This window comes from Liolophura sinensis, chromosome 1, assembly GCF_032854445.1.
Source record: "Liolophura sinensis isolate JHLJ2023 chromosome 1, CUHK_Ljap_v2, whole genome shotgun sequence".
In the NCBI taxonomy this organism is placed as follows: Eukaryota; Metazoa; Mollusca; class Polyplacophora; order Chitonida; family Chitonidae; genus Liolophura; species Liolophura sinensis.
Window position 1 is genome coordinate 23,148,533 of NC_088295.1, and position 25,751 is coordinate 23,174,283.

Sequence of the window (25,751 nt, forward strand, 5' to 3'; positions counted from 1 at the left end):
TGCCACTTCCATGCATCCGAAAGCCCGCCTGTGTGCGGGAGAACTCACAGATGACAGATGAATATTCTTGCGCAAACCGCAAAGCGAATCTAATCGCTAGATATTGTCTTTAATTTCTACGTTTTAGCCTTGCAGTTAATAATAATTCTCATTTTATGTCAATAAAGTAGAAGAAGAGATACTTAAATATACCTCAAACAACAGAATTATAAAACATGTGATAGGACTATGTGTCGCCTCGGAAGGTGTTCATTTACTATGGGTGTTATGTTCCATGGCAACGAGACGCTAGTGACATGTGACCTTAGGGCCATCACTACAATCCAAGGTCATGCGGACGAAGGGGAATAACTTTGCTTGTTTTCGGAATATAGGCTTAGCTCCGGCATGGCGCAAAAATTAACGCTCTGGCAGCGACAATAAAGTAGTGTATACATAAGAAGTAATGAAGGAACCATTTTAAAAGCTATGACATATTTAAAACTGAACATTTTCATAAAATAAACGAGAAGAATCATATTTAACTTGCAGTTACGATGGCTTATTGAATGTTTCGTCTGTTTTCTAATCTACTTGCTACTATGGTCACTTTTAAAACGGTTTGTCAGCAATGTTTGCAAATCATTTTTGTTAAGAAAAAACTGTTTTTGATGGAAAATAACTTTTTTACAAAGAAAAATGTTTTCACAGAAAACAAGTATCTTTAAATTAAAAATTAGCCTGATGATCAGTTTTAGTCTGGTTTTTACCTTGAAATTTAGAATTATGTGAACCAATGCACTGGGACATTGGAAGATTATTCCCATCATCGGGAAAAAAATTTTTTATGTGATTAATAGATTTCCTCTGAAGATGAAATATTTTCAAAGCACTGAATATAATTTTAACCATGGTCAAAATAGTTTCCACTGCTGAAAGAATAGTTCGTAAATATAACTACGATATTTTCATATGAAACAATTATTTCATCTGAAAAATAAAATTTCCTATGTTGAAAAGGTGATGATGATTGTGTAAAAATAGTTTTTCATGTAATAATAATTCTTCGCTTTGTCAATATAATTCTTTTCTTATTAAAAGTAATTTTTTTGTGAAAAAAAAAATAATCATTTTCTGGGTAATAAGATATTTTTTCCAAAAAAAATCCATTTACAAACTTTACTAATAAATTATTTGACAATCAAAGAAAATATGCCTGCGACTTGCTTTCACAAGTATTTGGTCACAAATACTTTCTCTTTCATGTTTTTTTTTTTTCAGCTTGCTCTTGTGAAAATCTGTCACATGTGAGAAAATATGCCAGTTACTTGCCAAAGGTTACTGATCCATTTTATGGATGCTAATTTCCTCACAAAATCAATTGCATTTGTGTATGTCAAATATTTCTGCGTATGGCATTATAACCAAATCAAACTCAAATACACTAAACACAAGAAGAAGAAATAATAACTGAAATCAGATACATTTGTGAATTGTTTTTTACTAGGTATTACATGTATTCATGAATTTTACAGACTCAGTTTTAACTTTTCTATGAGGAAAGAAACAATATAATTATACATATTCCACAGCTGCACCTCATAACAAGGAATCTCTGAAAGTTGTCAACAGCAGTGCCATATATAATGTTCTTACAGAGACTTTGTATCAAGAGTAATGGTAACCATATCCATGTATATCTACTCATACCTGTGAAAAATACCTTAAATATTCAATTAACATGAGCAGATGTCTAGGAAAGACAACTCTCAGTCAGAGCAAATATGGGGATGTAAAACTACATATACTCTGACACAAAACCTCTTAAAATGTTTACCCAGGGGTCAAATTTAAGAATAAATGTTACATATACAATGTGCACCGAGATGTACAAAGCAGGTGCACAGACAATACTTTACAAGTGCATAGACAATACTTTACAGGGCACAGACAATACTTCACATGCCCAAAATTTATTTACATCCTAAATCATGAAACATTTAAATGTGTATGGACATATTTTATAACAATTTTACACTGTTAACAGGAATAAGATTTTAATTCTGAAGCTGATGAAATGTTTAAAATATTTGGAGATTTTATAAACACAGTCAAATAAATGGGTACATCGGTGCATGTATACACCCCTTATTTCTATCCCTGTCATGTGAAATAGATCTGATGTCACTCAATTCATACACATATGCAAATACTCAGAAATACAGGTTTATGTTTTCCACTCTTTGTCATTATTGTCCAAAGTAATCAAGTGTTTGATATTATGCCTTCATTATGTCACAGGTAGAATGTACTTTGATACAGGCAACATTTTTTCTATGTAAAACTAATGCACAAGTTCTCCTATAGAGAACATTACAGTAACAAATAGCAATATTTAACAGGACACTGTCTAATGCATATATATATCAATCTACACTTCAAACTGCAAGACAATGCTACTGGCTCATTTATAAGAAGACAGAAAAGCTTTCAATTACACATTGAAACACCTAAATTTCTTAAAATAATTAAGGTACATTTAAAAATTTAGTCAAGAAAATCAATCTCAAATACATATCTGAACCTAGAAGGGTTGAATTTTCTCTGGTAAAAATCCCATTTGTCATGACTTTAACATGTTTAAATTTGCAAATTATGAGATATCCCACTATTTAATGTTTTCACAAGAGTACTTAAAACAGATATAACACTACAAGCAATCATAACAAAATGTATACATGAATATATATTTCTCAAATATGATAACAATATTAAAATACAATTGGACAGAAAGGTTTATTTAAATAAATAATGGTTAACTGTACAATTAAACAAAAAACATAAGCAAAACTGTGCCATGACATAATATAATTTAAGGAGATTTAATGTTAACAACAACAGTAACACTGGGATTTCAGAATGCATTTTGTGAAATGGAAAATAAAGTACAAAATGTTTTTGCTCAGAAATGCAGGAATTTGTTTGAAGTGCAGTTTACTTTAGTTATAACTTTGCTAGTACCACCAGCCTATTTCTGGAATAATTTATTTATTTATTGTTTTCACTGAGATTGACGGCATGAGCTGGACTCTAGCATGAACTCCCATTGATCATATGTCACAAAATTGACATTGTTTTCAAATATTAGCAGTCTGCATAATGAGGGTAATTATATTTTAGATTTGCATCATTATTAACATCTGATATAAAAGCTTATGTATGGTAAATATATACATGAATTGGACAGATTTTTCAGTGCTTATGATATGGTCTACTTTGAAGGTAAGCTGGGTCTATTACAGTAGTTCAAAATGGCTGACTGCAACATGGTGGCTCTTTGAGACTCTTCTTCCTTTATCCGTGTCAATTCCAGCTCACGACCTTTGAGTTTTTCCTGCAGCAAAACTATCTCTTTGTCCTTAGTCTCCATTGCTTCCCTATGTCTGAGTAATTGCTCTGAAAATAATAAATCATAAAATTTGTTTATTTATTTGATCGGTAAACACAATAAATACATCAGAGTGGATATTAAAACACTTATAACTCAGTTTGGACAAATAGACAATAATCAAATTAAGTTATCAAAGTTACAATCAAGCTGTTTCAAGGCTTTAGAGCTATTTTCTATACTTCCCACAATGATGACTCCAAACATGACACCACATCCACTCACAGTATACTGACACCTCGTCAATCAGTTCTTGGCCCTAAGCTAACCATAAAGCTTGGCTAGTAACAAGACTGCAGTGAGGATGTCAAATACTGCCATTTAAAATACTCCAAAAAATATATGAACAGATAACACAGACTCCAATTTACTGTTACAGAAACACTGGATCATCATGAATTTAATAATGTTGAAAAATATTTGTCCAAGTAAAATGAAACATGATCAGTAGCAGATAATTACCGGAGAGTTCCCGATCCGCTTTGTCTAGCTTGTCCCGTAATTCAGATGTCATCTGCCTTTCCCCTTCAAACTTGCTGAGCTGCTGAGTCATTTCCATCTTAACTTTTCCAACTTCTGTCATCACCACATTGTTTTTATTGGCCAATTCCTATATTTTGATAAAATATTTATGTCAGTTAATCAATATACTCAATACACGTCTATGTTATACTGATATATGAAGTGTAATCAAATAATAAATCCAAATGATTCTAACTTCCATTATTTTCAATCCAACACTACAATGCCCCTCAATACACTTCCATTATTTTCAATCCAACACTACCATGCCCCTCAATACTCCTGCATCATTGTTCTTCACCACATCAGAAAATCCCATATTCTGCTACAGTATTCGTCTAAAGAGGAATCCCACACTGGACATTGTCTTCATTCACTACAGCTGGATGTCTACCCCCTCACATCATTATCCCTCACTAACTGCGATGAAATTAAGGCATCCCCTCCTAACTTCTTTATCCATTCCCCACTTCTGTATGCCCTCATCCCTTCTCTCTGACCTCGCCACATCCATATTCCCTGCCAACTTCTGTATCTCCTTACCAGTTCTGCATCCCTACCCTGCTTCTGCGTCCCTCCTTACTTCTACATCCCCTCCCCACTTCTGTATCCCCTAACCAATACTGTATCACTTGCCACTTATGTATACCCTCTCTGCTTCTGTATCCCCTCCCTCGTTCTGTTTCCCTTGTAGCTTCCATATCCCTCGCCACTTCTGTGCCCTTTCCCTTTTCTGAATCCCGTCCAGTTTTGTATCTCCTCCCAACTGCTGTATCCCACTCCACTTTTGTAACCCCTCACCACTTCTGCATCCCCTCCCCACTACTATATCCCCTCCTTGGTTTTGTTTCCCCTCACCATGTCTGCATCTTCTCCCGACTACTGTATCAACTGCCTGCTTCTGTATTGTCTCGCCACATCCGTATTCCCTGCCAACTTCTGTATCTCCTTGCCAGTTCTGCATCCCTAGCCTACTTATGAGTCCCTCCTCCCATCTGCATCCCCTCCCCACTTGTCTATTCCTCACCACTTCTATATCCCTTAATCAATACTATATCACTCGCCACTTTTATATACCGTCTCTTCTTCTGTATCCCCTCTCTGCTTCTGTATCCCCTCTCTGCTTTTTTCCTTGCTACTTGTTTCTCTCGCCACTTGTGTTTCCCTCCCTGCTTCTGCATCCCTCTCAACTTCAGAATCCCATCTCCACTTTGGTAGCCCCTTCTGACTACTGTATCACGAGCCACTTCTGTATCCCCTTGCCACTTCTGTATTCCCTTGCCACTTGTGTATCCCCTTGCCACTTCTGTATTCCCTTCTTACTACTATATCCACTCACTGCTTTTGTTTTCCCTCACCATGTCTGCATCCCCTCCCCACTACTCTATCTCATGCCACTTTGGTCTTCCCTCACTACTTCTGAATCCCCTCCCTGTTTCTGAATCCCCTCCCTGTTTCTGTATCCCATCACCACTGTTGTTTCCCATTACAACTTTTGCATCCACTCCCACTTCTGTATCCTCTCCCTACTTCTGTTTCCCCTTCACCACTTTTGTTTCCCTCCCTGCTTTTGTATCTCCTCCCCACTTCTGTTTCCCCTCACCACTCTCTACCCCTTCCCACTTCTGCATCCCTTACCACATTAAGGTCTTCCAATCTCCTCCTCATGGATTCCAGCTCCAAACTTAAGTTGGAGTTCTTGGACTGGAGGTCAGAGATCATGCCTGTCTGTTGGTTACACTGTAAATGGAGGTCGTCCTTTGTGGTCTGTAACAAATGGACCTTATCCTCCAGCTGTTTCACCCTGTGATCCTGCAACAAGACCTCAAGTATTAACATTAGCATACGTGCTGTCCAAGACCAGTTGCTTCCCCTTGCAAAGAAATTCAACAGACTTTGTATTGATGAATCAGGTAAGATGTATATAAGATGTCTTGAAGGCTTCTCTTCTTCTGACAGTATAGTATAGTATATCTCCACATTCTTGTTCATAAGAAAAAAAAAAGCCACCTGTCATTTTTTTGCTGTTCAAGTGAGCTGATAGGCAGACACAGTTTGATCTGAATTTGCATTCCTTTCTCATTTGTATTCAATATTCACTTAATCTTAGTATGTCGTAAATAGATGCAACAATTTTGGTTTGAATAACTGACAAACCAATGGCTCTGTACAGTAATGAATAAATCAATGATCTCTGACACATATTTCAGAAGTTTATATTCAATTTTCTCAAAATCCATAATCAAGACTTTGAAATACAAAGAAAGGTGATATAAAATTTTGGTTTGGTTGAAACCGAGCCTTGACTGTATGGACTAGTAAGAGACAGACTCCTTTGATAGATGTGTTCACTGATCATAAATGTTTTGTAAAAATGCACAATTACTGCTAAAAATGCCCTTTTCATTTTATCTTTTGTTGCTATCTCAGTTTTTGTTCTACTCAAGGTCTCCTAACAAATCTAATTGGCATTTGCACTTGTTCAGGTAGGTACAGTGTGCAGTTAATTTTAGGGACAGATATTTTTATTTTGCCTTGTTTGGAATATTCAACATTCAACACCTTTATAATTCTGCATTTGGAGCTGTAATGCTACAGTCTAAGCAATTCACATTAAGACATTAGTACCTGCACAAAAACTCTAATTCCAAAATGTAAAACAGCACTATAAATTTATGAAGTTAAAATAAAACCAAATAGGGTCACATAGTCTGTGAGCTGAAGTTTGCAAATACATGTAAAGATATTCTGTAAGTAGGCTACATGCGCTAGGTTTCGATTCAGCAATATCTAAAAATGTGTACAATTGCTCCCAAGACGAGATCTCAACATCTATTATAACAATGCTGTGTTAAAAAAAGAAGTATTGTTCTTCGGGCAGAGAAGTAGATGTGTTTTACAGATACAGCTCACCTCCTCAGTTTTCGCCCTCTGCTTGGCAATCATCAGCTGCTCCTCGGCCTGCAGTCTCTCCTGGGCTAACAGAGACTTGTGACGTCCCACCTCTTCCTCCAGATCTAAACGCTGACGCTCCAGCTTCCCAATACGATCCTTCAACACCTTTTCACTTTCCTCACTCTCCTGATGAAGGCGGTTTATCTGAGGGGATTAATGCTGTGATGTCAGTTATGTAACTCAATAACTTGTTAACACCAAACTCCTTGCAGAATGACATAGTTTCATAACTCTTTTCCAAGGAGAAGAAAATCCCAGGGTTCAGATAACAGTGGGCTGAAATCTTTCACCGAACGGATGTGACAGTCCTACATAAATATTTTACATTCCATATCATTAATACACGTATACAGATAAAAATGGCTCAGTGATGAGGTAAAAGTTTTCAGTTAGAAACTATAACATATAATAAAGATTCCATAAATAATGTTGTAGATAAAAATTGTATTTTATGTTGTCATGCCTGAGTTTTGCATGTTCTGATTAAAGCATGTGACAGATATCTTCAAAAACATCTCGTTAAAATACAGAAGCATTGACACCATGTCAAATCAATCACTTTTGTAAATAACTGCACTTTGTTCCTGCTAACAGGATTGGTTTATGCACTATTCTCCTCAGCAACACATTCTTACCTCCTTTTGTTTCAACACATCCATTTCTCTCACTGTTTCTTTGTTTTGTTGTTTGATTTGCTGTATTTTATCTGAAAAACACAGTAACTAGATGTCTCACTTTTAGGGGCAATATATTACTTTATTTATTTGATGGGTGTTTTATGCCATGGTCAATATTTCACTTACACAATATTTTCACTTGCCTTATGGTAGGAGGAAACCGGGTACAGCCCAGGGGAAACATGAGCTGGACTCTAAATCAGAGCAACCACATTGGTGAGAGGCTCCTGGGTTATTTTGCTGTGCTAGCAAGCTAACCACCAGTCCACAGAGGCCCAAGACAGCTTAAGTCTTCAATAATACGTGCAAATGCCAGAAATCAAATATACTGCCCACACAGAATAATTAAAACCGAGAGAAGAGAGAGAAAACCGATAAATACTGTCTGAAAAACATGGCATTTTTTCAGATTGTACTAATAATACATGTAATATTCCAGATGAAACAAAGGCAAAAAAGAAGATCTTATCAGCAAAGGGCATAGCTTAAGTTGGAACTATTGGTGTGAGAATGTCAGACTCCCTAAAGCACTATAACTCACCATCATATTGAGCTCTCTTCAGCTTGAGATCAGCTTGCAGGTGTGCAACTTGTTCCTTCAGGTCAAAAATCTCTTCTTGTTGCTGCTTACACTTACGCTCTACATCACCCAGCTGACAAACAAACAAAAACCCCAAACATGTATAACAGTGAGATTGCTCTTCAGAAGTTGCTATGGATGGGGACTTGAATGAGTTTATACTTGAATCATAATTAAGTTACAAATGATGAGATCTGAGGCTAAAGAGTTATGTGACCTTATGACATCATCACTTAACACCACAACGTAGTTTTATTTCATTCAAAGGATCGAAATTATCCAAAAGTAATAACCTTACCTACTTATTTTTTTTATTAACTTATGACTAAATAAAATGCAAATATAACTTCTGTTATAAGTCTTGGTGATGAAACAATATTAAGTAAGATTAACATGCTGATTATTTACTTTGGATTCCAGGTGTATACATCGGTCATTTGACTCGGACAATTCCTTCAGCATTTTCGTCTCGGTCAATGCACGGTCCTGAAAGAAACCCGAAGTAGTACATATTAAGTCATTTTAGTGACGTTGAACATTCTACTGAGACATCAACAGCGGTACGCTACACAGTGTACACCATATCGGTCACAAATAAAAGTGCAGAATGCATGTTTGCACAACAAATGGCATGGAAGTCCTAAAATCTCATTCAAGTCTTTTGTGTTCATTGCCTACATGTTATACTAACAACTATACTTCTATGTAATGTAACCAAGGACAGGTCATATAAGCAATCTACAGCCTTTACAGTTTTGGGGACTATCACATTTATTTATCTGATTGTTGTCTAATGCCATACTAAAAAATTGTTGACGTATATAGTGGCAGCCAGTTCTATGGCAAGCTACTCACAAACTTTCTCACACATAATCAACAGACATGTGCACTATACTCTTGGAAGGCAAGTGATCCTCAATGGATAGTAGACTAGGCAAACAGCTACACAAGCATTGTCCACCTACTGTCAGCAAGGCCCCACAAATATTGAGAGCTATGGCAATCTACAAATTCCCTGTCCAAGACTGGAATTGAACCCATACCTTTTCTGCCCTTGTGCAGGAAACAACCTTCTTAATTGTATCACTGATATGGTAGCTTGTAGTTTAAAAAAACAATCATATGGAAACCACCTTTAAGTACTTGATGAAGGGTTCTATCTCAGTCGTAGGGGATTGGTTTACTATGGTAATAGCCCCATTTCCTTGCACTCTCCACTTTGCATGTTCTAGCGTGATATGTTAGTGTAAGGACCAACTCACCTCTCGCTCCCTCCTCAGTTCACTCTGGTGACTACTGTTGTTATCGGCCAATTCCTGTTTTAATCTTTGTATGACAATGGTGGAATCATTATACTTCTGCTCTGCTAAGGAGAGCTCAGACTCTGTCAGGGCAAGCCTACAACATCAGCACAAACATCAACTGATGGCAATATTCATCCTCATACATCAAACCTCCATATACAAATGTTAACCCCATCAGCACGATTATCAACTGATGGCAATATTCATCCTCAAACATTAAACATCCATATGCAAATGTTACATCCATCAGCACAAACATCAACTGATGGCAATATTCATCCTCATACATCAAACCTCCATATACAAATGTTAACCCCATCAGCACGATTATCAACTGATGGCAATATTCATCCTCATACATCAAACCTCCATATACAAATGGTAATCCCTTCAGCACGATTATCAACTGATGGCAATATTAATCCTCATACGTTAACCCTCCATATGCAAATGTTAACCCCAACAGCACTATTATCAACTGATGGAAATATTCATCTTAATGCTTTACCTCTGTCCAAGAAGTGATATGAATTATGGAAGGTTTAACAACATTATCATACACTGAAGAAGTTTCAGACTACATGTATTTCAAACACAGTTATTGAGGTTTTAATTTTGTATTCAAAACTACTTTAAAACAGAAAGCAAATATTCAGCTATCCATGTAAAACATATCTAGGGAAAGAACTTACTTGGCGGCAAGGGAGTTAAATGCTGCTTTCCTTTCTTCTAAAGACTCCTGTAGACTTCCAATTTTATGTGATGAAGACCTAAACAAACAACATACAGCCAGAACATCACAAAGCTGATGCTTCACATCAAATGCTGCCATACAGAAACAGATGATTGCAAAAATATAACCCAGAATAATTTTTATATTCTGAAAAGTGCCTGGACTGTTTTTTTTTTAATATACTGTTACACTGTACTTAATTTATATGGTTTACAAAAGATTACTGCTCTCTCTGATTATTGTAAGCTGTAAAATTGTTCAAATCAAGCAAAACATGCTGTGATGCTTACCTTTTGGTTTTCCTTAAAATCTCTTCTTGTCTATCAAGAGTGTTCATCAAATCTCCCATCTGGAAACATTAACGTTTAAATCCTTGTAATAAAACGAACGACTGGCTGAATGCTTTGAGTTTAACATTGTACCTAACAAGTTTTCAGTCATGTGCCGACAAGGAGTCATTAGGTGTGTGTACATACATGTATGTTGTGCCCTTGTGGCAGGGGGAGTCCGTGGTGCCGGTGAAGCATTATATGGAAGACACTAGACATGACATCCCACATCATACTGACACCGGGCCAACTTGTCCTGTTTCCTTGCTCTAACCTTTCAGTGCTGACTGCCAAACGAGGTAACAACAAGTATCATTTTTTTAAAGTCTTTGGTATGACAAAACCCGGGCTTGATTCCCTGGTCTTTCGACTTCGAGGCTAGAATCCACGTAATCAAACACTATCAACAGTCATTCATCAATATATTTCAACCAACAATCAGCAAGTGTGTGTACATATGCATACAACTGCAGTAACATGTCCAGCAAATGATTTCTAATTACAGATTTATTTCAAGGGGGTTTTGATGCAGTGCTTAAGAATACAAAACAACCCCAATGCAACAACTACATTTTCCGTGATTAACTCTAAATATTTAGTGACATGAAAAGATATTATTCCTCACACATGTGAAAAATAATCAGATACACCAAGCCTCATGGTTATGAGGCCTGATGGGAAAAAGTCACCTGAGAATTCTTGTCTTTCTCCAGTTGTCTTATGTGATGTGTCAGAGTCTGTGTCCTCTTGCTGTAACTTTCTGACAGGGCCTGTCTGTCTCCATTATGACCAACTGCTGTCTCTGACAGGTCAGACAAAATATAACATCTCAGTGTAATAACACGTCTGTAACGTTGAGTTAACAGTAGAATGAAATTCAAGTGAAAATAATGTAAATAATGGCTCTTAGTGCAGTCAACAACTGTTGCTCATAGACACCTTATTAATCCTTCTAGCAGAATATCCCTCAATTGAAATTCGTAGCATTTGACTGACTTTTTTATCTGATTTGTGTTTTACACAGTCCACAAGAAAGTTTCACTTGTGTCACAGCCATCCAGTATATGGGTGCGGGAAGCCCCACAATTATTTTAAGTACATGTAGTTAAGATGCAAGATAAAATACATTTTATTCTGCCTGCTTAATAAATAGAGTTCATTTAAGAATGAAATGTTTTGTTTGGTCCTTCTTCACTTGCAGTATTGTAATGAAGTTAATGAAGTATTCTTCATTCTTATTATCAGGTGACATGGTAATTTTTATACCTGAAACAGGTGAAAAATAGAGTAACCCTTCGCTTGCTATAACCTATCACTTAGCCATTTAGATTGATAGGACCCAGCCTTGCACTGGAATGCTCTGTCTGAACAAGCTCTAAGCTGGACCACTAATCTGTGGTATTAACAGAATTAACTATAAGCTATCACGCTCAGCGACTGACCTGGGCTGACCTGGTCACTGATGATCTACAAACCTATGTCAACAATCACAAACTTTACAAGCCTGGCAATCCAAAATGACTTAACAGATGTTTGATCACTAGGTACGGTGTGCGTCACTGAACTCTGACCTTAATTTGGCATCCTAGCAAGAAGATTTTTTTTCCATTCCACTTCTATATAAATGTTTGAGTTTACATTTTGACTGCTTGTCACTGGGCTAAGCCTCATGAAAAATTGGTAGGACGTGACAGTGATAAAACACACAACACTACACAACTATTAATGTTAACAGAACAGTACATTCTACAACACTGTCAGTATTTATAAATTAATCAGCTGTTTTTTCCTTTCCACCTGGAACTGTTCAAGAAGCTTGAGATGCCATCCCTCCATCACATTTCCGTTACGTGTACTTACACCTCAGGCAGATGTGTCAGGCCTCAGTGCCTATCGTGAAGAGGGTCATTGTGTCGGACAGGGGGTATATAAAAGGGCTTAGAGCTGGGCTCATTAGCTATCTGATAATTTGGCAGTGCATCCGGCTGAGTCTTAACTGCCCAGCCGGCAAACAGAGGTGTGAGTGGTGGGGAGGTATCACCTACCTATAGCCTTTAGGATATCACTGGGCACATTGTTCCCGGCGAGCTCGAGTCTTGTTAACGTCTTATTGCTCTCTAACATCTCCAGCAGAGCGCGCCCACCCAAAAGTCCCACGTTGTTCCAGCGCAAGTCTAAGACAAATCAAACACGACAGAAAAAAGAAGCAGGTTTCATCTTGGCAGAAAAAAGATGAAGGCAAATTTAAGCTTGGCAATGACCCTTAGCTTTTGATCAGCTGGAGAATCCTGTTCAGCTAAACCCTTCCCCCGATCACAGGAGAAATCGCTTGTTGACCAATTAAAAACACTATCACATATCTCACTACGAACTGGCCAAACAAAACAAAGCCTGTGTAACACTATTTGCTTGCTGAGACCTAATTTCCCAGTCTTAATCAGTGGTTACACAGCTCAGTGTTATCCCTGGCATGTTGTCATTCGTACAGCTAGAGGCTTCCAGATCCAGTATGTGGTTAAATACACCGCGCAACATGCCGCACCCTTCAGGCCGATCAGCGCCTCAGGCTGATGTGCATGCCTCGAAATGGCTTAAAACAACAGCCTAATGACTTCAATAAACACCGATCAAAGAATACATCTCCTACATGTACCTTTAATTTGTTACACAGGCATTGAAGCGAACTTGAAAGGAAAATGTTTATGTAACATCGAGCTCTCTAATATTTTCTACATTAGAAAGACTGAAAAGTATTAATGCTGGAAAATAAAACAAATATTTATCCTGGAAAATAATACAAACATTTATCCTGCAAATAAAACATTGAGGGAAACTCGATAAATAATCTGGGCTCATTTTCAGAAAACTTTGTAAATTCATTTAACTTTCTTTTCTTTCAGGAATGATTTCTGGGTTAACTCTACAAGTTAACATAATTTATGTGATGACTTCAAACAAAATAATATACCCAACTTTTGAAAGTGGACCAAGAAAATCTGTAGGAAATGCCCCCTTAAACCTTAACACAATGAGACGAAAAGATAGATGTACTAATAACACAAAGAGACGTCTAACCCAAGGGTTAGCAAAATTCTTCTGAAGTTCTATGGCAACATCTTGTCATTAGGCCCCAAATGTTAGGCCTAAATGTATGACAATTCACAAACGACGTCATGCACACACACACAAAAAGAGTTGTTTTCCCTCAAAATGTCAGGCGAGATTTGCAAAGATTTACAAGGTGAGTGCTATGTTAAGTGTGGCCTTACCACTCCCCCCATCTGCTGGATTAGGGTCGTTGCTGCTTCCCCTCACAACAATTACCGGATCAAGAAAACAATGGCTCCTCAGTCATAAAGCCACTTCCTTCATTTGACCCCTCCTTAACACAGCTCTGCACGGAAATACACTTTTTTTTCCATTTCCACACGGATATTGGTTTTAAATGAGCAAGGCTACAGTTTATTACACCCATGAAAAAACTCCTAGCAAATCTCCCGGAAGAAAACTTTGACATCTGCTATTGTGTGACCCAATATACTACTTAAAAAACAACAATTCTTACTTCATCAATAAAATTATGACACATCAAACGTATATGATATGTATATCCTATACATGTGGACGACTCAGAAAACAACATTAACAGCTCTACTAAACTTTTTTGAGAGACAGGAAGTATGAGTTACAGATGTGAAATATGTTTCCATGGTGTGCTAATTAATGCTTCAGTTATGACGTAGTAACAATAAACATAAACAAGATTCTAAGTGGAATGGCATGCAGGGCAGGGGAAGGTAAATAGCATGATGGTATTTCAAGGCTGGGAATGTCAGCCATGTTCAATGCTTGCACATTATTGTGCCATTTTCCTCCTGCATGTATTAAGTTGAGATTAGCTATTGTTTACTGTCATCAATCTCAACACGCTGTTATACCTGCTTCACAATCTTCGCCCATTTGTTGACACTAACAACATGAATTTCTTTGAAGAACAAGGACAACATTCATGCAATTTTCATCTTCATTTAAATATTCCATATCTTGGGATTACAGAGCTTGTCCAATAGCCAAAATACATACAAAAATAACAATGCAGATTGCTACAGAGAAAGCTTCCTTCAAAACATGATAAAGGAAATAAAACCACCCATATTATGTTGACGTCAGGTATCACCAAATATCTGAAATTATCAACCCTGACCTTGGCTATAAGGGATTATTACTGATGAGCAAACCATAGAGATAGACATCACTCACATAGCAGCCTTGGCTTTGACAAAAACATAACAATTAACAAAAGAAAACAAGCAACTGTCTCAGATGAATCATTAGAGGGACAGATTGACATGGACTGGGATCAACTATCAGAGAGAAGCAAAGTACCACATCTTTAAAGCTGGTCTCTCGCAGCTAAGGTTAGGGGAAGACGGTGCAAACAAAGAGCAGTTACGTGGCCGCACGGGGCTTTGCTCTGGCAGACGTGTTGATGAAGCAGTTTCCAGATACCCACACGAAGAGCCTGTTGTGACTGGACGATGAGTTGTCAGTAAGGCTGACCGTGGGAGAGATGTGAAACTGTTCGGACGTGTTATTTCAAGTGTGACATAACTCCCATCACTTCATGGAAATGTCACATACATATATCATACATGTCTCCTTCTGACATTGCCCACAGAATGACCCATGCACAATGTACAGAAAACAAACTCCTAGAGAAGCAAAACAGGCAAAGTGTACAAGGTGAATTGTCAAAAAAAACAAGTTGACTCAAAGACCTTTCCTCAAGGGCATGTTCCATGAATGATAAGATGTGACAAACCCAAATGACATCAACCTACAAAAACTATGCATACAGCAGAGTAAAACCCTGATTTATAAAGGTTACAAAAGGCAAATTCAGAGAACCTATATCCCACACTAAATATGCAAACCATATGCAACAAGCAAATCAATGACCAATCAGAATGACAGCAATCAGTAAATATTCAAACCTGTGCACAGATCAAGCTGGTTTACAAATTTGATCTTAGATATTAAAGAGATCACACAAAATGAAGCTTAACACAAAATTGAATCCAAATTACATTTGGAGCAGTTATAGCATAATAACTAAGGATCACTGAGAATCACTCTTACTTAATCACCAATATCATAAAATATGCACCACTTATGCACGAAAATAAGCTGGTTTTCAAATTGGAAATGAGGTTCCTCAAAGTGGACTAACACACATGGCAATCCGTTTTACACCTGAAGGAAACCGGAATGGAGACCACCAACCTTTGGTAAGTTGACTAGCTTTCCCACGAGCGACATACACGTATATGCACACTATATGGGGTGAAAAACCTCTTCAACTAATGTCTGGCTGCTCAAACAGCCACTCAAGTCTTGCTGATTGTTACCGATATGCCCACGCTCAGTGAGAATAACGACATGCAAATATTAATTACTGTTCTTACCCAGAGATTTGAGTGAGGTGTTTCGCTTTAGTCCTGCAGCTAGTTCTGCGGCTCCATCGTGACTAATCTGGTTGTTCCGCAGGTCTAAAGCCTTTAGGGCCGAGTTAGAGCCAAGACCCTCACAGAACACCGCAAACGAGTTGTCAATCATCCCCACAGAATTCCACTCCAAACACATACTGTTTCATAATTGTATAAACATCATACAAACATCAACCATAACATACAAGTTGACTTGAAAGAAGTTAGACATTTGAAATAACACCTTGTATTTTAACGTCTACAGTTATGTTACAACTTTGAATTGCACTGAAAGGTAATTAACATTCATTCTTCTCTTTTATACTTTACAGAAATGTCCAAATTTCATCCGTTGTTCAGCAAACCAGAAGGACAGAAGACCATGGAAATGTACATTCCATGTTGTCAATTATCTACTACATGTGTTTAAATAATCTCACCTGGCCAGTGTGTTGTTGTGTCGTAACATCTTTCCCAGGACCTCCACACCCACTCCCCGGATATTATTACCCTAAACAGGTATAGCAATATTCAACACATAAATGTTTCATCTAGTCTGGGATATTCTAATTGCGAAAAAGTTATTGGGAAAAAATGTTTACAGGATACATGAAAAGAAACTATAAAACAAAGATTATGTTTCTATGCCAAATGAAGAAAATTATGCTCCGGAATTTTGTAAAAAAGGTATTTTCACACCTGTTAATTACCCCTCTATATTATGCATATTTTCAGTCAACGGTCAAATTTTTTCAGAAATTACGTCATTGTTGACCTTGCTAGGAACTCTATGAACACTCCGATGTGCCTCGAGTCCGGTGAATCGTGTCGCTACAGTGTGGGCAAGGTGACATGTATACAGATATACAAAGGTACTGCATGCCTTCTTCGGGTCAGCTTACCGCCCCCCTCCGCGCCCCTACCCCCAGCCCCATTCGGTCGGACCCTTTCGGTCTGTCCCCCAAGCTACTAAATTTCCGGACTATCCCCTAGGGCCTTAAGAAAACTGTACTTTGAAGCCATTTTAACCCACCAAAGTGAAAGTTGAAAATTTGTTTGTATTGTTATATGTTATTACACATAATAATCTGCACAATAAGAAATAAAACCAAAGCGTTTCATGTATCCTTTAAAGAGATTTCAATGAACTGATAAAGTATGAGTTTACATTCATCCACAAAAAGGTATTTATTTATTTATTTGACTGGCGCTTTATTCTGTACTTTAGAATATTTCACTTATACGATAGCAGCCAGTACTATGATGGTAAGAAACCAAGCAGAGCCCAGGGCAAGCCCACAACCATCCACAGATCGCTGGCAAACCCCTCCACATATGACCAGAGACAAAGACAGCATGAGCTGCACTTAGACTTATAAAGACTGTAATTGTGAGAGGCTCGTGAGTGTTGTGCTAGCATGCTAACCACTCTGCCATGCAGGCCCCCTGAAAACTTTTATGTAGACTTCAAAACGATCAACATCACCAGTCTTTATGTTATACCTTTAGGTCCAACTTTCGACACCAAACATTTGAGGTGAGGCCATACGCAATCCCTTTAACAGCTGTTCCAAAGAGAGAAAAAAGCATGTTAATAACACGTATCATAATGATATCCAAACGTTAAAACATAATTAGCTCCATTTGTACTTATGTCATTGTTGCTTAATGTAATACTCATGACTCACTTGATAGTAAGTGTTATGGGTGGTAACTGGAAATTTGGATGTACAAACATGCCATAATGAAGGAAGACAAGTGATCTTCCATGAATGTACTATTCCATAAAGGCAAATATAGGTGATGTTGACTGTATCACCAGGGACTCAAGAACAAGGAGAAGTGGGAAATTTAGAAATTCCCTGTCCAAATGAACGTTTGAACCTACTCCTTGTCTTTCAGCAAGCTTGTTCTTGCCAACCTTACCATGAAGTCGATTTTTTTACTTTTTTAATGTAATACTTATAGGTACATCTAACAAGCATTACGATAACGCCAGATATTACTGGATTTTGAGGTACAGGTAGAGCTTGTTTATTTGCTTACCATCTTCGGTAAGCATACAGTCTGACAGTCGCAGTTCCACGAAGGTTCTGTCGGTGGCCAGGACTTTGCCCAGAGCTGCGCAGTTTTTGGCAGAGACATTGTTAGTGGACAGGTTCAACACTGCTGTGGACGGAGTCTGCTCAGCACTGTAACAAAGCAACAGGTTGACACATGTAACACAGTAGTAGGTTGACATGTAACACACCATACGCGGACACATTTAACACAGCAATAGTATGAAATATGTAATAGGGCATATGTTGATAAATACATTCATACACGTAACACATCAAAAGGTCGATATACAAATGTATGTAACACGGCAATAGTTTGATACAATGCAGAAAAGATCGTAGTCCTAACTATTATTCACTAACTGCTATAATTCAATCTTGGTAGTGTTTTATAAACAATTAAACTTTTGCACAGTGCATTAGAAGGTTATTCAAAAATCATATCAGCTGAGTTTTTTGCCCGACATGCCAAATTATCCTGAATCAGGCAAAATGCTCCTGTTTTCAATGGACAGCAACCAACGTGTATATTCCTGTATGATGGATCCGATGCCACATATGTGTTTGTTGACTAGGTTATTTAGCTCTGTTCGGTTGTGCACGCAATGACATTGCTGAAGCAATTACCCAGTGCTTCGACCTTCAGAACTGAATTTATGCACCTTTTGCACAATAAATTTGTTAGACAGTTACTCAGTGAAAGGATACAGAAATTTCTGTTGACAGTATTGGAGGGCTACTTAATATGAGGGCTACGGACACCATATATTTCCATATTCTATCAATGAGTATAACTATGTAACTAATAATATCCATCACTTACACATACTTCAAGCACAAACTTTCAATGAAAGTCAAATTTGGGTTATACGTAAACATTTCGCAGTGTATTGTGTCTGATATTACATAAACTAGTTGTAGAAATTCATCTGAAGGGACACAGTTTCAGTGACTGTGTAACACAAAGCAATGTACAATGAAGTTAGTTTTATATGGAGTGACAGGCTAAGGGAATGTCAAAGGCTACACCTGGCCAATCCCACGGTCCAATGACACCCAAGTACAATACATTAGGGACAAGTGTATTTTATTTTCACTGCAAAAAATATATAACTGATCATCAGGTGCCCGCTTGTAGTCAATTTCCCACACGCAATATGTATAGTTTACACCATTGTATTCACTTCAAGTCTGGGGTCTAATTTACTTAGTATAATCTTTTTCACTGTGTTTCAATGGCGGCAACTTTTTCTTTTACACTCTTTCACACCCGTGCATACCACAAGTATAGTGCGCTTTGTTTGATATCTATGGTTGCCACAAAAAATATCGTAGGTGCAAGATTTTCTTATCAGTTGATTCATGCAGACATCCTTTTTCTGGCGCTTTGTTCTTATGCTCTTCCCAGCATCCTCCTCCAATAATACTTAAGGGATGTCTTTTCACGCCCTTTCCACATTCCATCACTTTACTTTCTAACAGTCATGTCCTAGTCCAGTCGGAATTTGTTCATATCTATTTGCATGTGTGTGTATTTTGATGTTGTTATTTCTCCTGTGTAAAGTTTGTCTTGATACATGTAGGTATATCCTCTTTAGTCTATGGTGTGGGTGGGTTGATTGCACTCAGAGCCTTGTGTGTATGTGTGTGTCAACTAGGGCCATCCACAATTTCGAAATTATATTTGCCTCTGACTTTGGACAGACCTGCGACAAATGATTTGGTCAACTCTGTAATGAGACATGCATACATGTACATGTCAGGCTTGGTTTGATTTTTCCCCCAAATTCAATAAAACAAATATGTATATATGCACTCAATACCTTGCTTTGTTGCCTTTATTATTACTTAGGTTCATACTTAACATTATTATTTTTTTAAGTCCTTTTCTCCCCATTGCTTAATTCATTGTTAGTGAGTCTTGGGATACAAAGATGTTTAAAAAGAAGACCTTCCCAAAAACTGGACATAACAGTATATTGTAACAGTGCCATTTGCAGTACACCTCTCCTTAGAAAAACAGCTACAAATCTATCAAACAAGTCCACTTTTCTTCTTCTTCTGATCTCTAATGGCATCCCTTTTTCAGCAGAATTCAATATTTACAGGAGAAACAACTGAGATGTGCAAATGATCACGTAAGAGGAGATTACGAGAAAAGTCACTTCGTTCATGTCACTGCAGGTTGGTGCAGAGGTTATACCTGCACTTCTAACATCAAATCCCAGAACAAAGAGGGTAAAATGTGCTCGTCTTGTCACATGTCTGTCAACAGGCTAGGGTAGCTGCTCAGCCCCCTGGGGGAGGTATAAATCAGTACTGGGTGACAAACAGCCATCCGGAAGTGTTGACATTTGATCACAGCCTCGGGATTCCACACACAGATATATATACACAGTTTTACACATCCGGCTAAAGTACCTCTAACACCCAAGTCTTCAATCTTCAAATATACCACTTCTGTAGGAGACTACAGGGGAATGGATCAGAGTTAATGGAAAATCCTGTGTATAGGCTCTATCTCAGCATATCTCCCACATGTAGGATCACCTTCAATCTCAGCTAAAGCCTAGAGGCAGTCAAATTGACACCTTAGGACATTGTTTTATTTATATGGATTCTGCCAGATACCTCACGTGCCACTAGCCACATCCAATGTTGACAGGGAATTGAGGGGTGTTTGGCCACCTTGAACACCTTCCACTAATACAAGTTTCACCTAACATTACAGTCAATTGGTCAGCCAGTTTTCAAGGAAAACAAACCCTGAATTTACCTGTGTATTGACCATCAAATGACCTGGTGTTTAGCCACACACCTGTGGGACTGGTCAGGCCACAGGTAGATTAGATCAGGTCCACAATTGACCCACACACTGGTCAGCTATTGACATATGTATCAAACCAGTTCAGTTTACATGACTTCTTAACAACTGTTACACCAAATACACGTCCCTTGGTGAACTGCCATGACGCTACTGGATGCCATGTGTCTGCAGTTCCCATAGCTGCATACAGACATGCACACTTTACACACTTGAGCTTGCTTCATCCAATCTGAGACAAAGCCCGCCTTTCCAGTTCCTGGGAGTACTGGCCACTTCCATCACAAGTCCTACACTAACCATAACAAGTGGCTCACATTGTCAAATCATGCCATTAATAATGTTGCTCACGATGAAATCCTATATTATTAACATGTGGGCTCATTGATTAACAATTTGTTGTATTTACACCCACTGTTTATCAGTTCATCAACAATGTTGATAGGCATCTGGATAACTCCCTTGATGTATATTGGGAATTAATTATTAGATCCACATTGAGATTAGCCCAAGATCTACTGCCAAAGATTATTTTTCTTCACTTCTTTAATGCATTTCCTGGTTATGTGCAAACAAAAATTTCAAATATTTAAACTGGGATACCTGTAAGGGAAAACATATTGAGCTGCGTGCAAAACTTGTGTTAATTGATCTCAACATTTAGCCCCACTGACTCCTAACGAGAAATGAAAACATGGCAGGTAACAGCACATTGTTACATCCTAACCCTCACAGAGAACAGGCTGGGAATGTCCTGTCACTGGGATATTCCACTGGATTATCACCTCTGTTGTAATCCTAGCCTTTACTCCTATTCGCACTGTTCCCAGGCAACAATATACAGATTTACGTAGGGCATTCCACAGAATACTTCATATACTTCAGAGATAATTCTCACTTTAGTATATTATCAACAAAATATTTCAGGTAATTTATTCAGCTTGAAAATATGTGATGTTACTCTGTCAACTTCTACATTTCTGCCTCTTAAAAGACTTATGAAAATTGTGGTTAAGAGCAAAAGAATGACTTAATTAGTTGGTCATTAAAAAAGGGGAATCTTTGATAGCACATCCTTTTCCACATCATGCACAGTCAATAATACCATTAACAGTATTAGTATTAACTATAAAGTTTATCACTATAAATTAATCATATGCAGGTACATGCAGTATGTGACAAAGGTACACATGTTTAATAATCTCTCAAATGCATCATTGGATAACTCCATTTATTTAGGAATTCTAACAAATAATACCCACCTCTTTAGGGCAGTCAAGACACACTCTTGAGCCTCTATATGATTATCACGACAAAGTCGCACAAATGTATGACGAAATTCCTCCATCTTAACTGTTGACTTCAGCTAGGGAAAAGATGTGCTGAAAATATAAAAAAAATACAAGCATGTACATGTACGAGGTAACTATAACAGGTGAAGTTCTGCATCAGGTCAGGTAAGACAGCGCACAGGTATGTGTATATATGTGCAGGCATTGATCTGGATGGAGGGATCAGGTGAAGTCAGTGTTTTGGCTGGAGGAGACGACCAGGGGCCAGCTCTGTTGACTCCTCCTGATCTCAGCTTCCTTACCTCCACATCCACACCTGACCTCATCCTAACCCAGTTGGCACAAACGCACCAAAATATCACAAAATCAACACAGGAATAAGTGACAACAAGTCATTATATGAGGCTTCACTATACATTATGAATATAGAATATGACCTGCAAGGGACATGCCTTGTGACTGTTGACAGCAGTATCACCCAAGCAAAACTAAAAAAAAAAAAAGAAAAAAGAAATGTAAGGAGCAGACTTAATATGAGGAATATTAAAGAAAAATCAGAAGTAAGAAGTTAGTCACATAAACAATAGCTACTGCTAAAACAAAAAATAAACTACTGTTAAAGGTTGATCCACAACTCATTTCTGACAATTACAGCATCTCCACATAAAAATGAAGCTCTTCTCTTAAAACTAACCCTCTAGGAAGTTGTAATTAACCCCGTCGTGACAATGTTTAATACATTTCTTAATTCTTATCAATTCATCTACCTAACAGGGCATCTTACAAGTTTTTGTGATGTTGGATTAATTTATTATCAGTGTTGGTATCAAAGCTTGATGTTAAGGCCTTGAGGGGCTGATTTCACAAAGCCATTTCTGATGTAAGTCAAAATTTGAAAATACAGTCTTGAAGCTTATTTTTTGTCTTTAGAAATGAAAACTTTGTCCACCTCATCTTAAACAAATATATCCAAATTTCAACTTCCTGTTCCAAGAACCAAGCTTTAAGCAGAAGTTTCAAATTTTGACTTAAGTCAAAACTGGCTTTGTGCAATCGGCCCCTCATGATTCTGAGAATGCATTTTTACATGCCAAACTTCAGGTGAGACACAGCACTTATAGAATCATAAAACAAATCATCATTTAATCTATCACTTAAGCTTATCTCATACATATTACACATTATTTGCTGGGAAGAGCCTGAGATTCCTTTTAAATTTGACTACGCCAATAAAAGGAAATAGTTCAAATTCAGGAAAAGAGGAAAAACTACTCCTTCCTTTATTACAGCAGGGATTTCTTCTTGACGATATCCGCTATTTAGAGGGAGTTAGTCTGATGGAGGCAGTGATTGACATCGTGCCTGATAAACAGACAGATAGATTGAGAATACAGGAAGGGAGGGTCCTGTTCCTGCTGCCTGATCTCTACATCATTAGAATTACATAATGTACAGCTAAAAACCAAGCCCCAAGTTGATGATATGTCAACACAGAAGAAATCCAGGAAGATCACCCTTTCCGGCCAATCCATCAGGTGTCGTTAGCAGGTCAGTCACAGCCTTCAACACATCAGCAATCTTAACATCTGTAACCAGTACTTATCACTACATGTTCTAAGTACTATTAACAGCCTGATCAATATCTTAATCAACCAAATCTAAGTGTAAAAGCCGGGATATCATAACTAAGATGTAAAAGGTACCTATTGCAAATGTCATTTTCTGAAAAACCTATCTGGAAATATCTCCTCTATCTAATGTTGCCAGTACATTACACTGACCCTGCTATCCTTCACAGACAAGTAACATGCGAAAGGGACTAAAATTGCCACATACCAGTATAACAGGAAGAAATCTTATAAACGGATGACATCATATCAAGTGTTTAAAGCATTTGCAGACCAACAGCTTGAGCAGTTACTTCATGTACAAGAGCTATTAAACAATAATGCGGCAGTACTCTCCTGTCTAAGCATCAATACAGAGGTAGATTTCCCCTGCCGAGCAGTGCTATAACATGGAACACAGATAAATGCATGACTTGCTGGGCAACACATACCATAAATTTATAATTCATGTAAATGTAACTGTAAACACCACATACATGAATAAACCAACCAGGTTACATGTTCCAGTATATATTTAAATATTACACGTAATGGACCCACCGGAGTAGTGGCTAGGTATGTATTAAATATTCACAGTTTTCATACAGGAAGATTGATATGACCGTGACAACTTCTTAACTTGTATATGTACAATAATTAGCCCAGGTAATAACTTACAAATCTAACACTGTCTACTCATCACCATGGCTTTCACCCATCCCACTTTCAAAACAACAAAATACACATGTACTGTACAATGTGAAAACAGATTTTCTCCACACAATGTCAGATGGCAATATTGCATGTAAACATGAAACTATGGTGTATTTAAATGAATCATAATAAATGCAATAATCAGAATATGTACATTCTGAACTGTTCTGATTTTGCACAACGGCTAGAAATATATCCTTTTATGTGTTATTCACTCATATTAGCTTGAGAAAATGCAATTCCTTTCACAGTTCAGTGGGAAACAAAACTGTTTGAGACTCAGCATGCTTCAAAAATGCCAGCATAAAAGAACCTGTGTCAATCCTCAAGAACAATACTTTCATGTGCTGCAGTGATTGTAGCATATGTGTGAACTACACTGAACATGTAAAATGTAGATGCCAGTTGACAGCAGGGCACAAAAGCAAGACATCTGAAATTACCACTAAAATATGCCACGGTAGGGTATAAAAATTGCTTGGAAGACAGCAAAACAATGAGCGGATTCCGATGTAATTCACCTGTTTCTTGCAAATGACACACAGACTAATGAGGGGATAGCGTTGTCATTGGGAGATGTAAGACAGATGCTTCAATAATTTCACGGGCCTCCGTGGCTCAGTTGGTTAGTGCGCTAGCACAGCGTAATGACCCAGGAGTCTCTCACCAATGCGGTCTCTGTGAGTTCAAGTCCAGCTCATGCTGGCTTCCTCTTCGGCAGTACGTGGGAGGGTCTGCAGCAACCTGCGGATTGTCGTGGGTTTCCCCCAGGCTCTGCCCGTTTTCCTCCCACCATAATGCTGGCCGCCGTCGTATAAGTGAAATATTCTTGAGTACGGCATAAAACACCAATGAAATAAATACATAAATAAATCAATAATTTCACGTCATTCTAAGACATGGCAGCATTCGATTCTTTACAACTCCTCCAGTTGTTTTTACCTGATCAGTGCGTTAGACTCAACAAATTCCATATCTTGCCAAACTGTTTGGAAAGAAGTATCGAAAAATGGGACCGCTACAATCAAATACCAGCGATCTTGTTTTGACATGTCCGGAGATAGGGAGAAATCAAGAGCTCGTTTTTAGTCTTGTCACAAAAGCAATTCACATCAGTACACATGGTCCGTTGTTCAATGGATCCAAAGTAATGTACATTCCTTAATTAAACCCCAAAATGATATCATTAAAAGTATCGAAGCTTGAAACTAGACATACCTTTCAATTTCAAACTACCGCCA

The 25,751-nt window shown here is 37.8% G+C and overlaps 1 protein-coding gene across 1 annotated transcript; it reads right to left on the reverse strand.

Annotated features, from left to right (window-relative positions):
- Positions 1 to 1,462: 1,462 nt before the first annotated feature.
- Positions 1,463 to 25,751, reverse strand: LOC135469714 (leucine-rich repeat-containing protein 45-like). Its single transcript, XM_064748280.1, has 18 exons — positions 25,729 to 25,751; positions 22,160 to 22,279; positions 18,060 to 18,205; positions 17,517 to 17,578; positions 16,454 to 16,524; positions 15,993 to 16,171; positions 12,573 to 12,701; positions 11,217 to 11,329; positions 10,489 to 10,547; positions 10,158 to 10,235; positions 9,424 to 9,559; positions 8,570 to 8,647; positions 8,123 to 8,234; positions 7,540 to 7,610; positions 6,863 to 7,048; positions 5,588 to 5,761; positions 3,890 to 4,037; positions 1,463 to 3,435 (listed from the first exon to the last, which is right to left on the reverse strand). The coding sequence occupies exons 2-18, from the start codon at positions 22,243 to 22,245 to the stop codon at positions 3,251 to 3,253; spliced, it is 2,013 nt and encodes a 670-aa protein (XP_064604350.1). The 5' UTR covers positions 22,246 to 22,279; positions 25,729 to 25,751; the 3' UTR covers positions 1,463 to 3,250.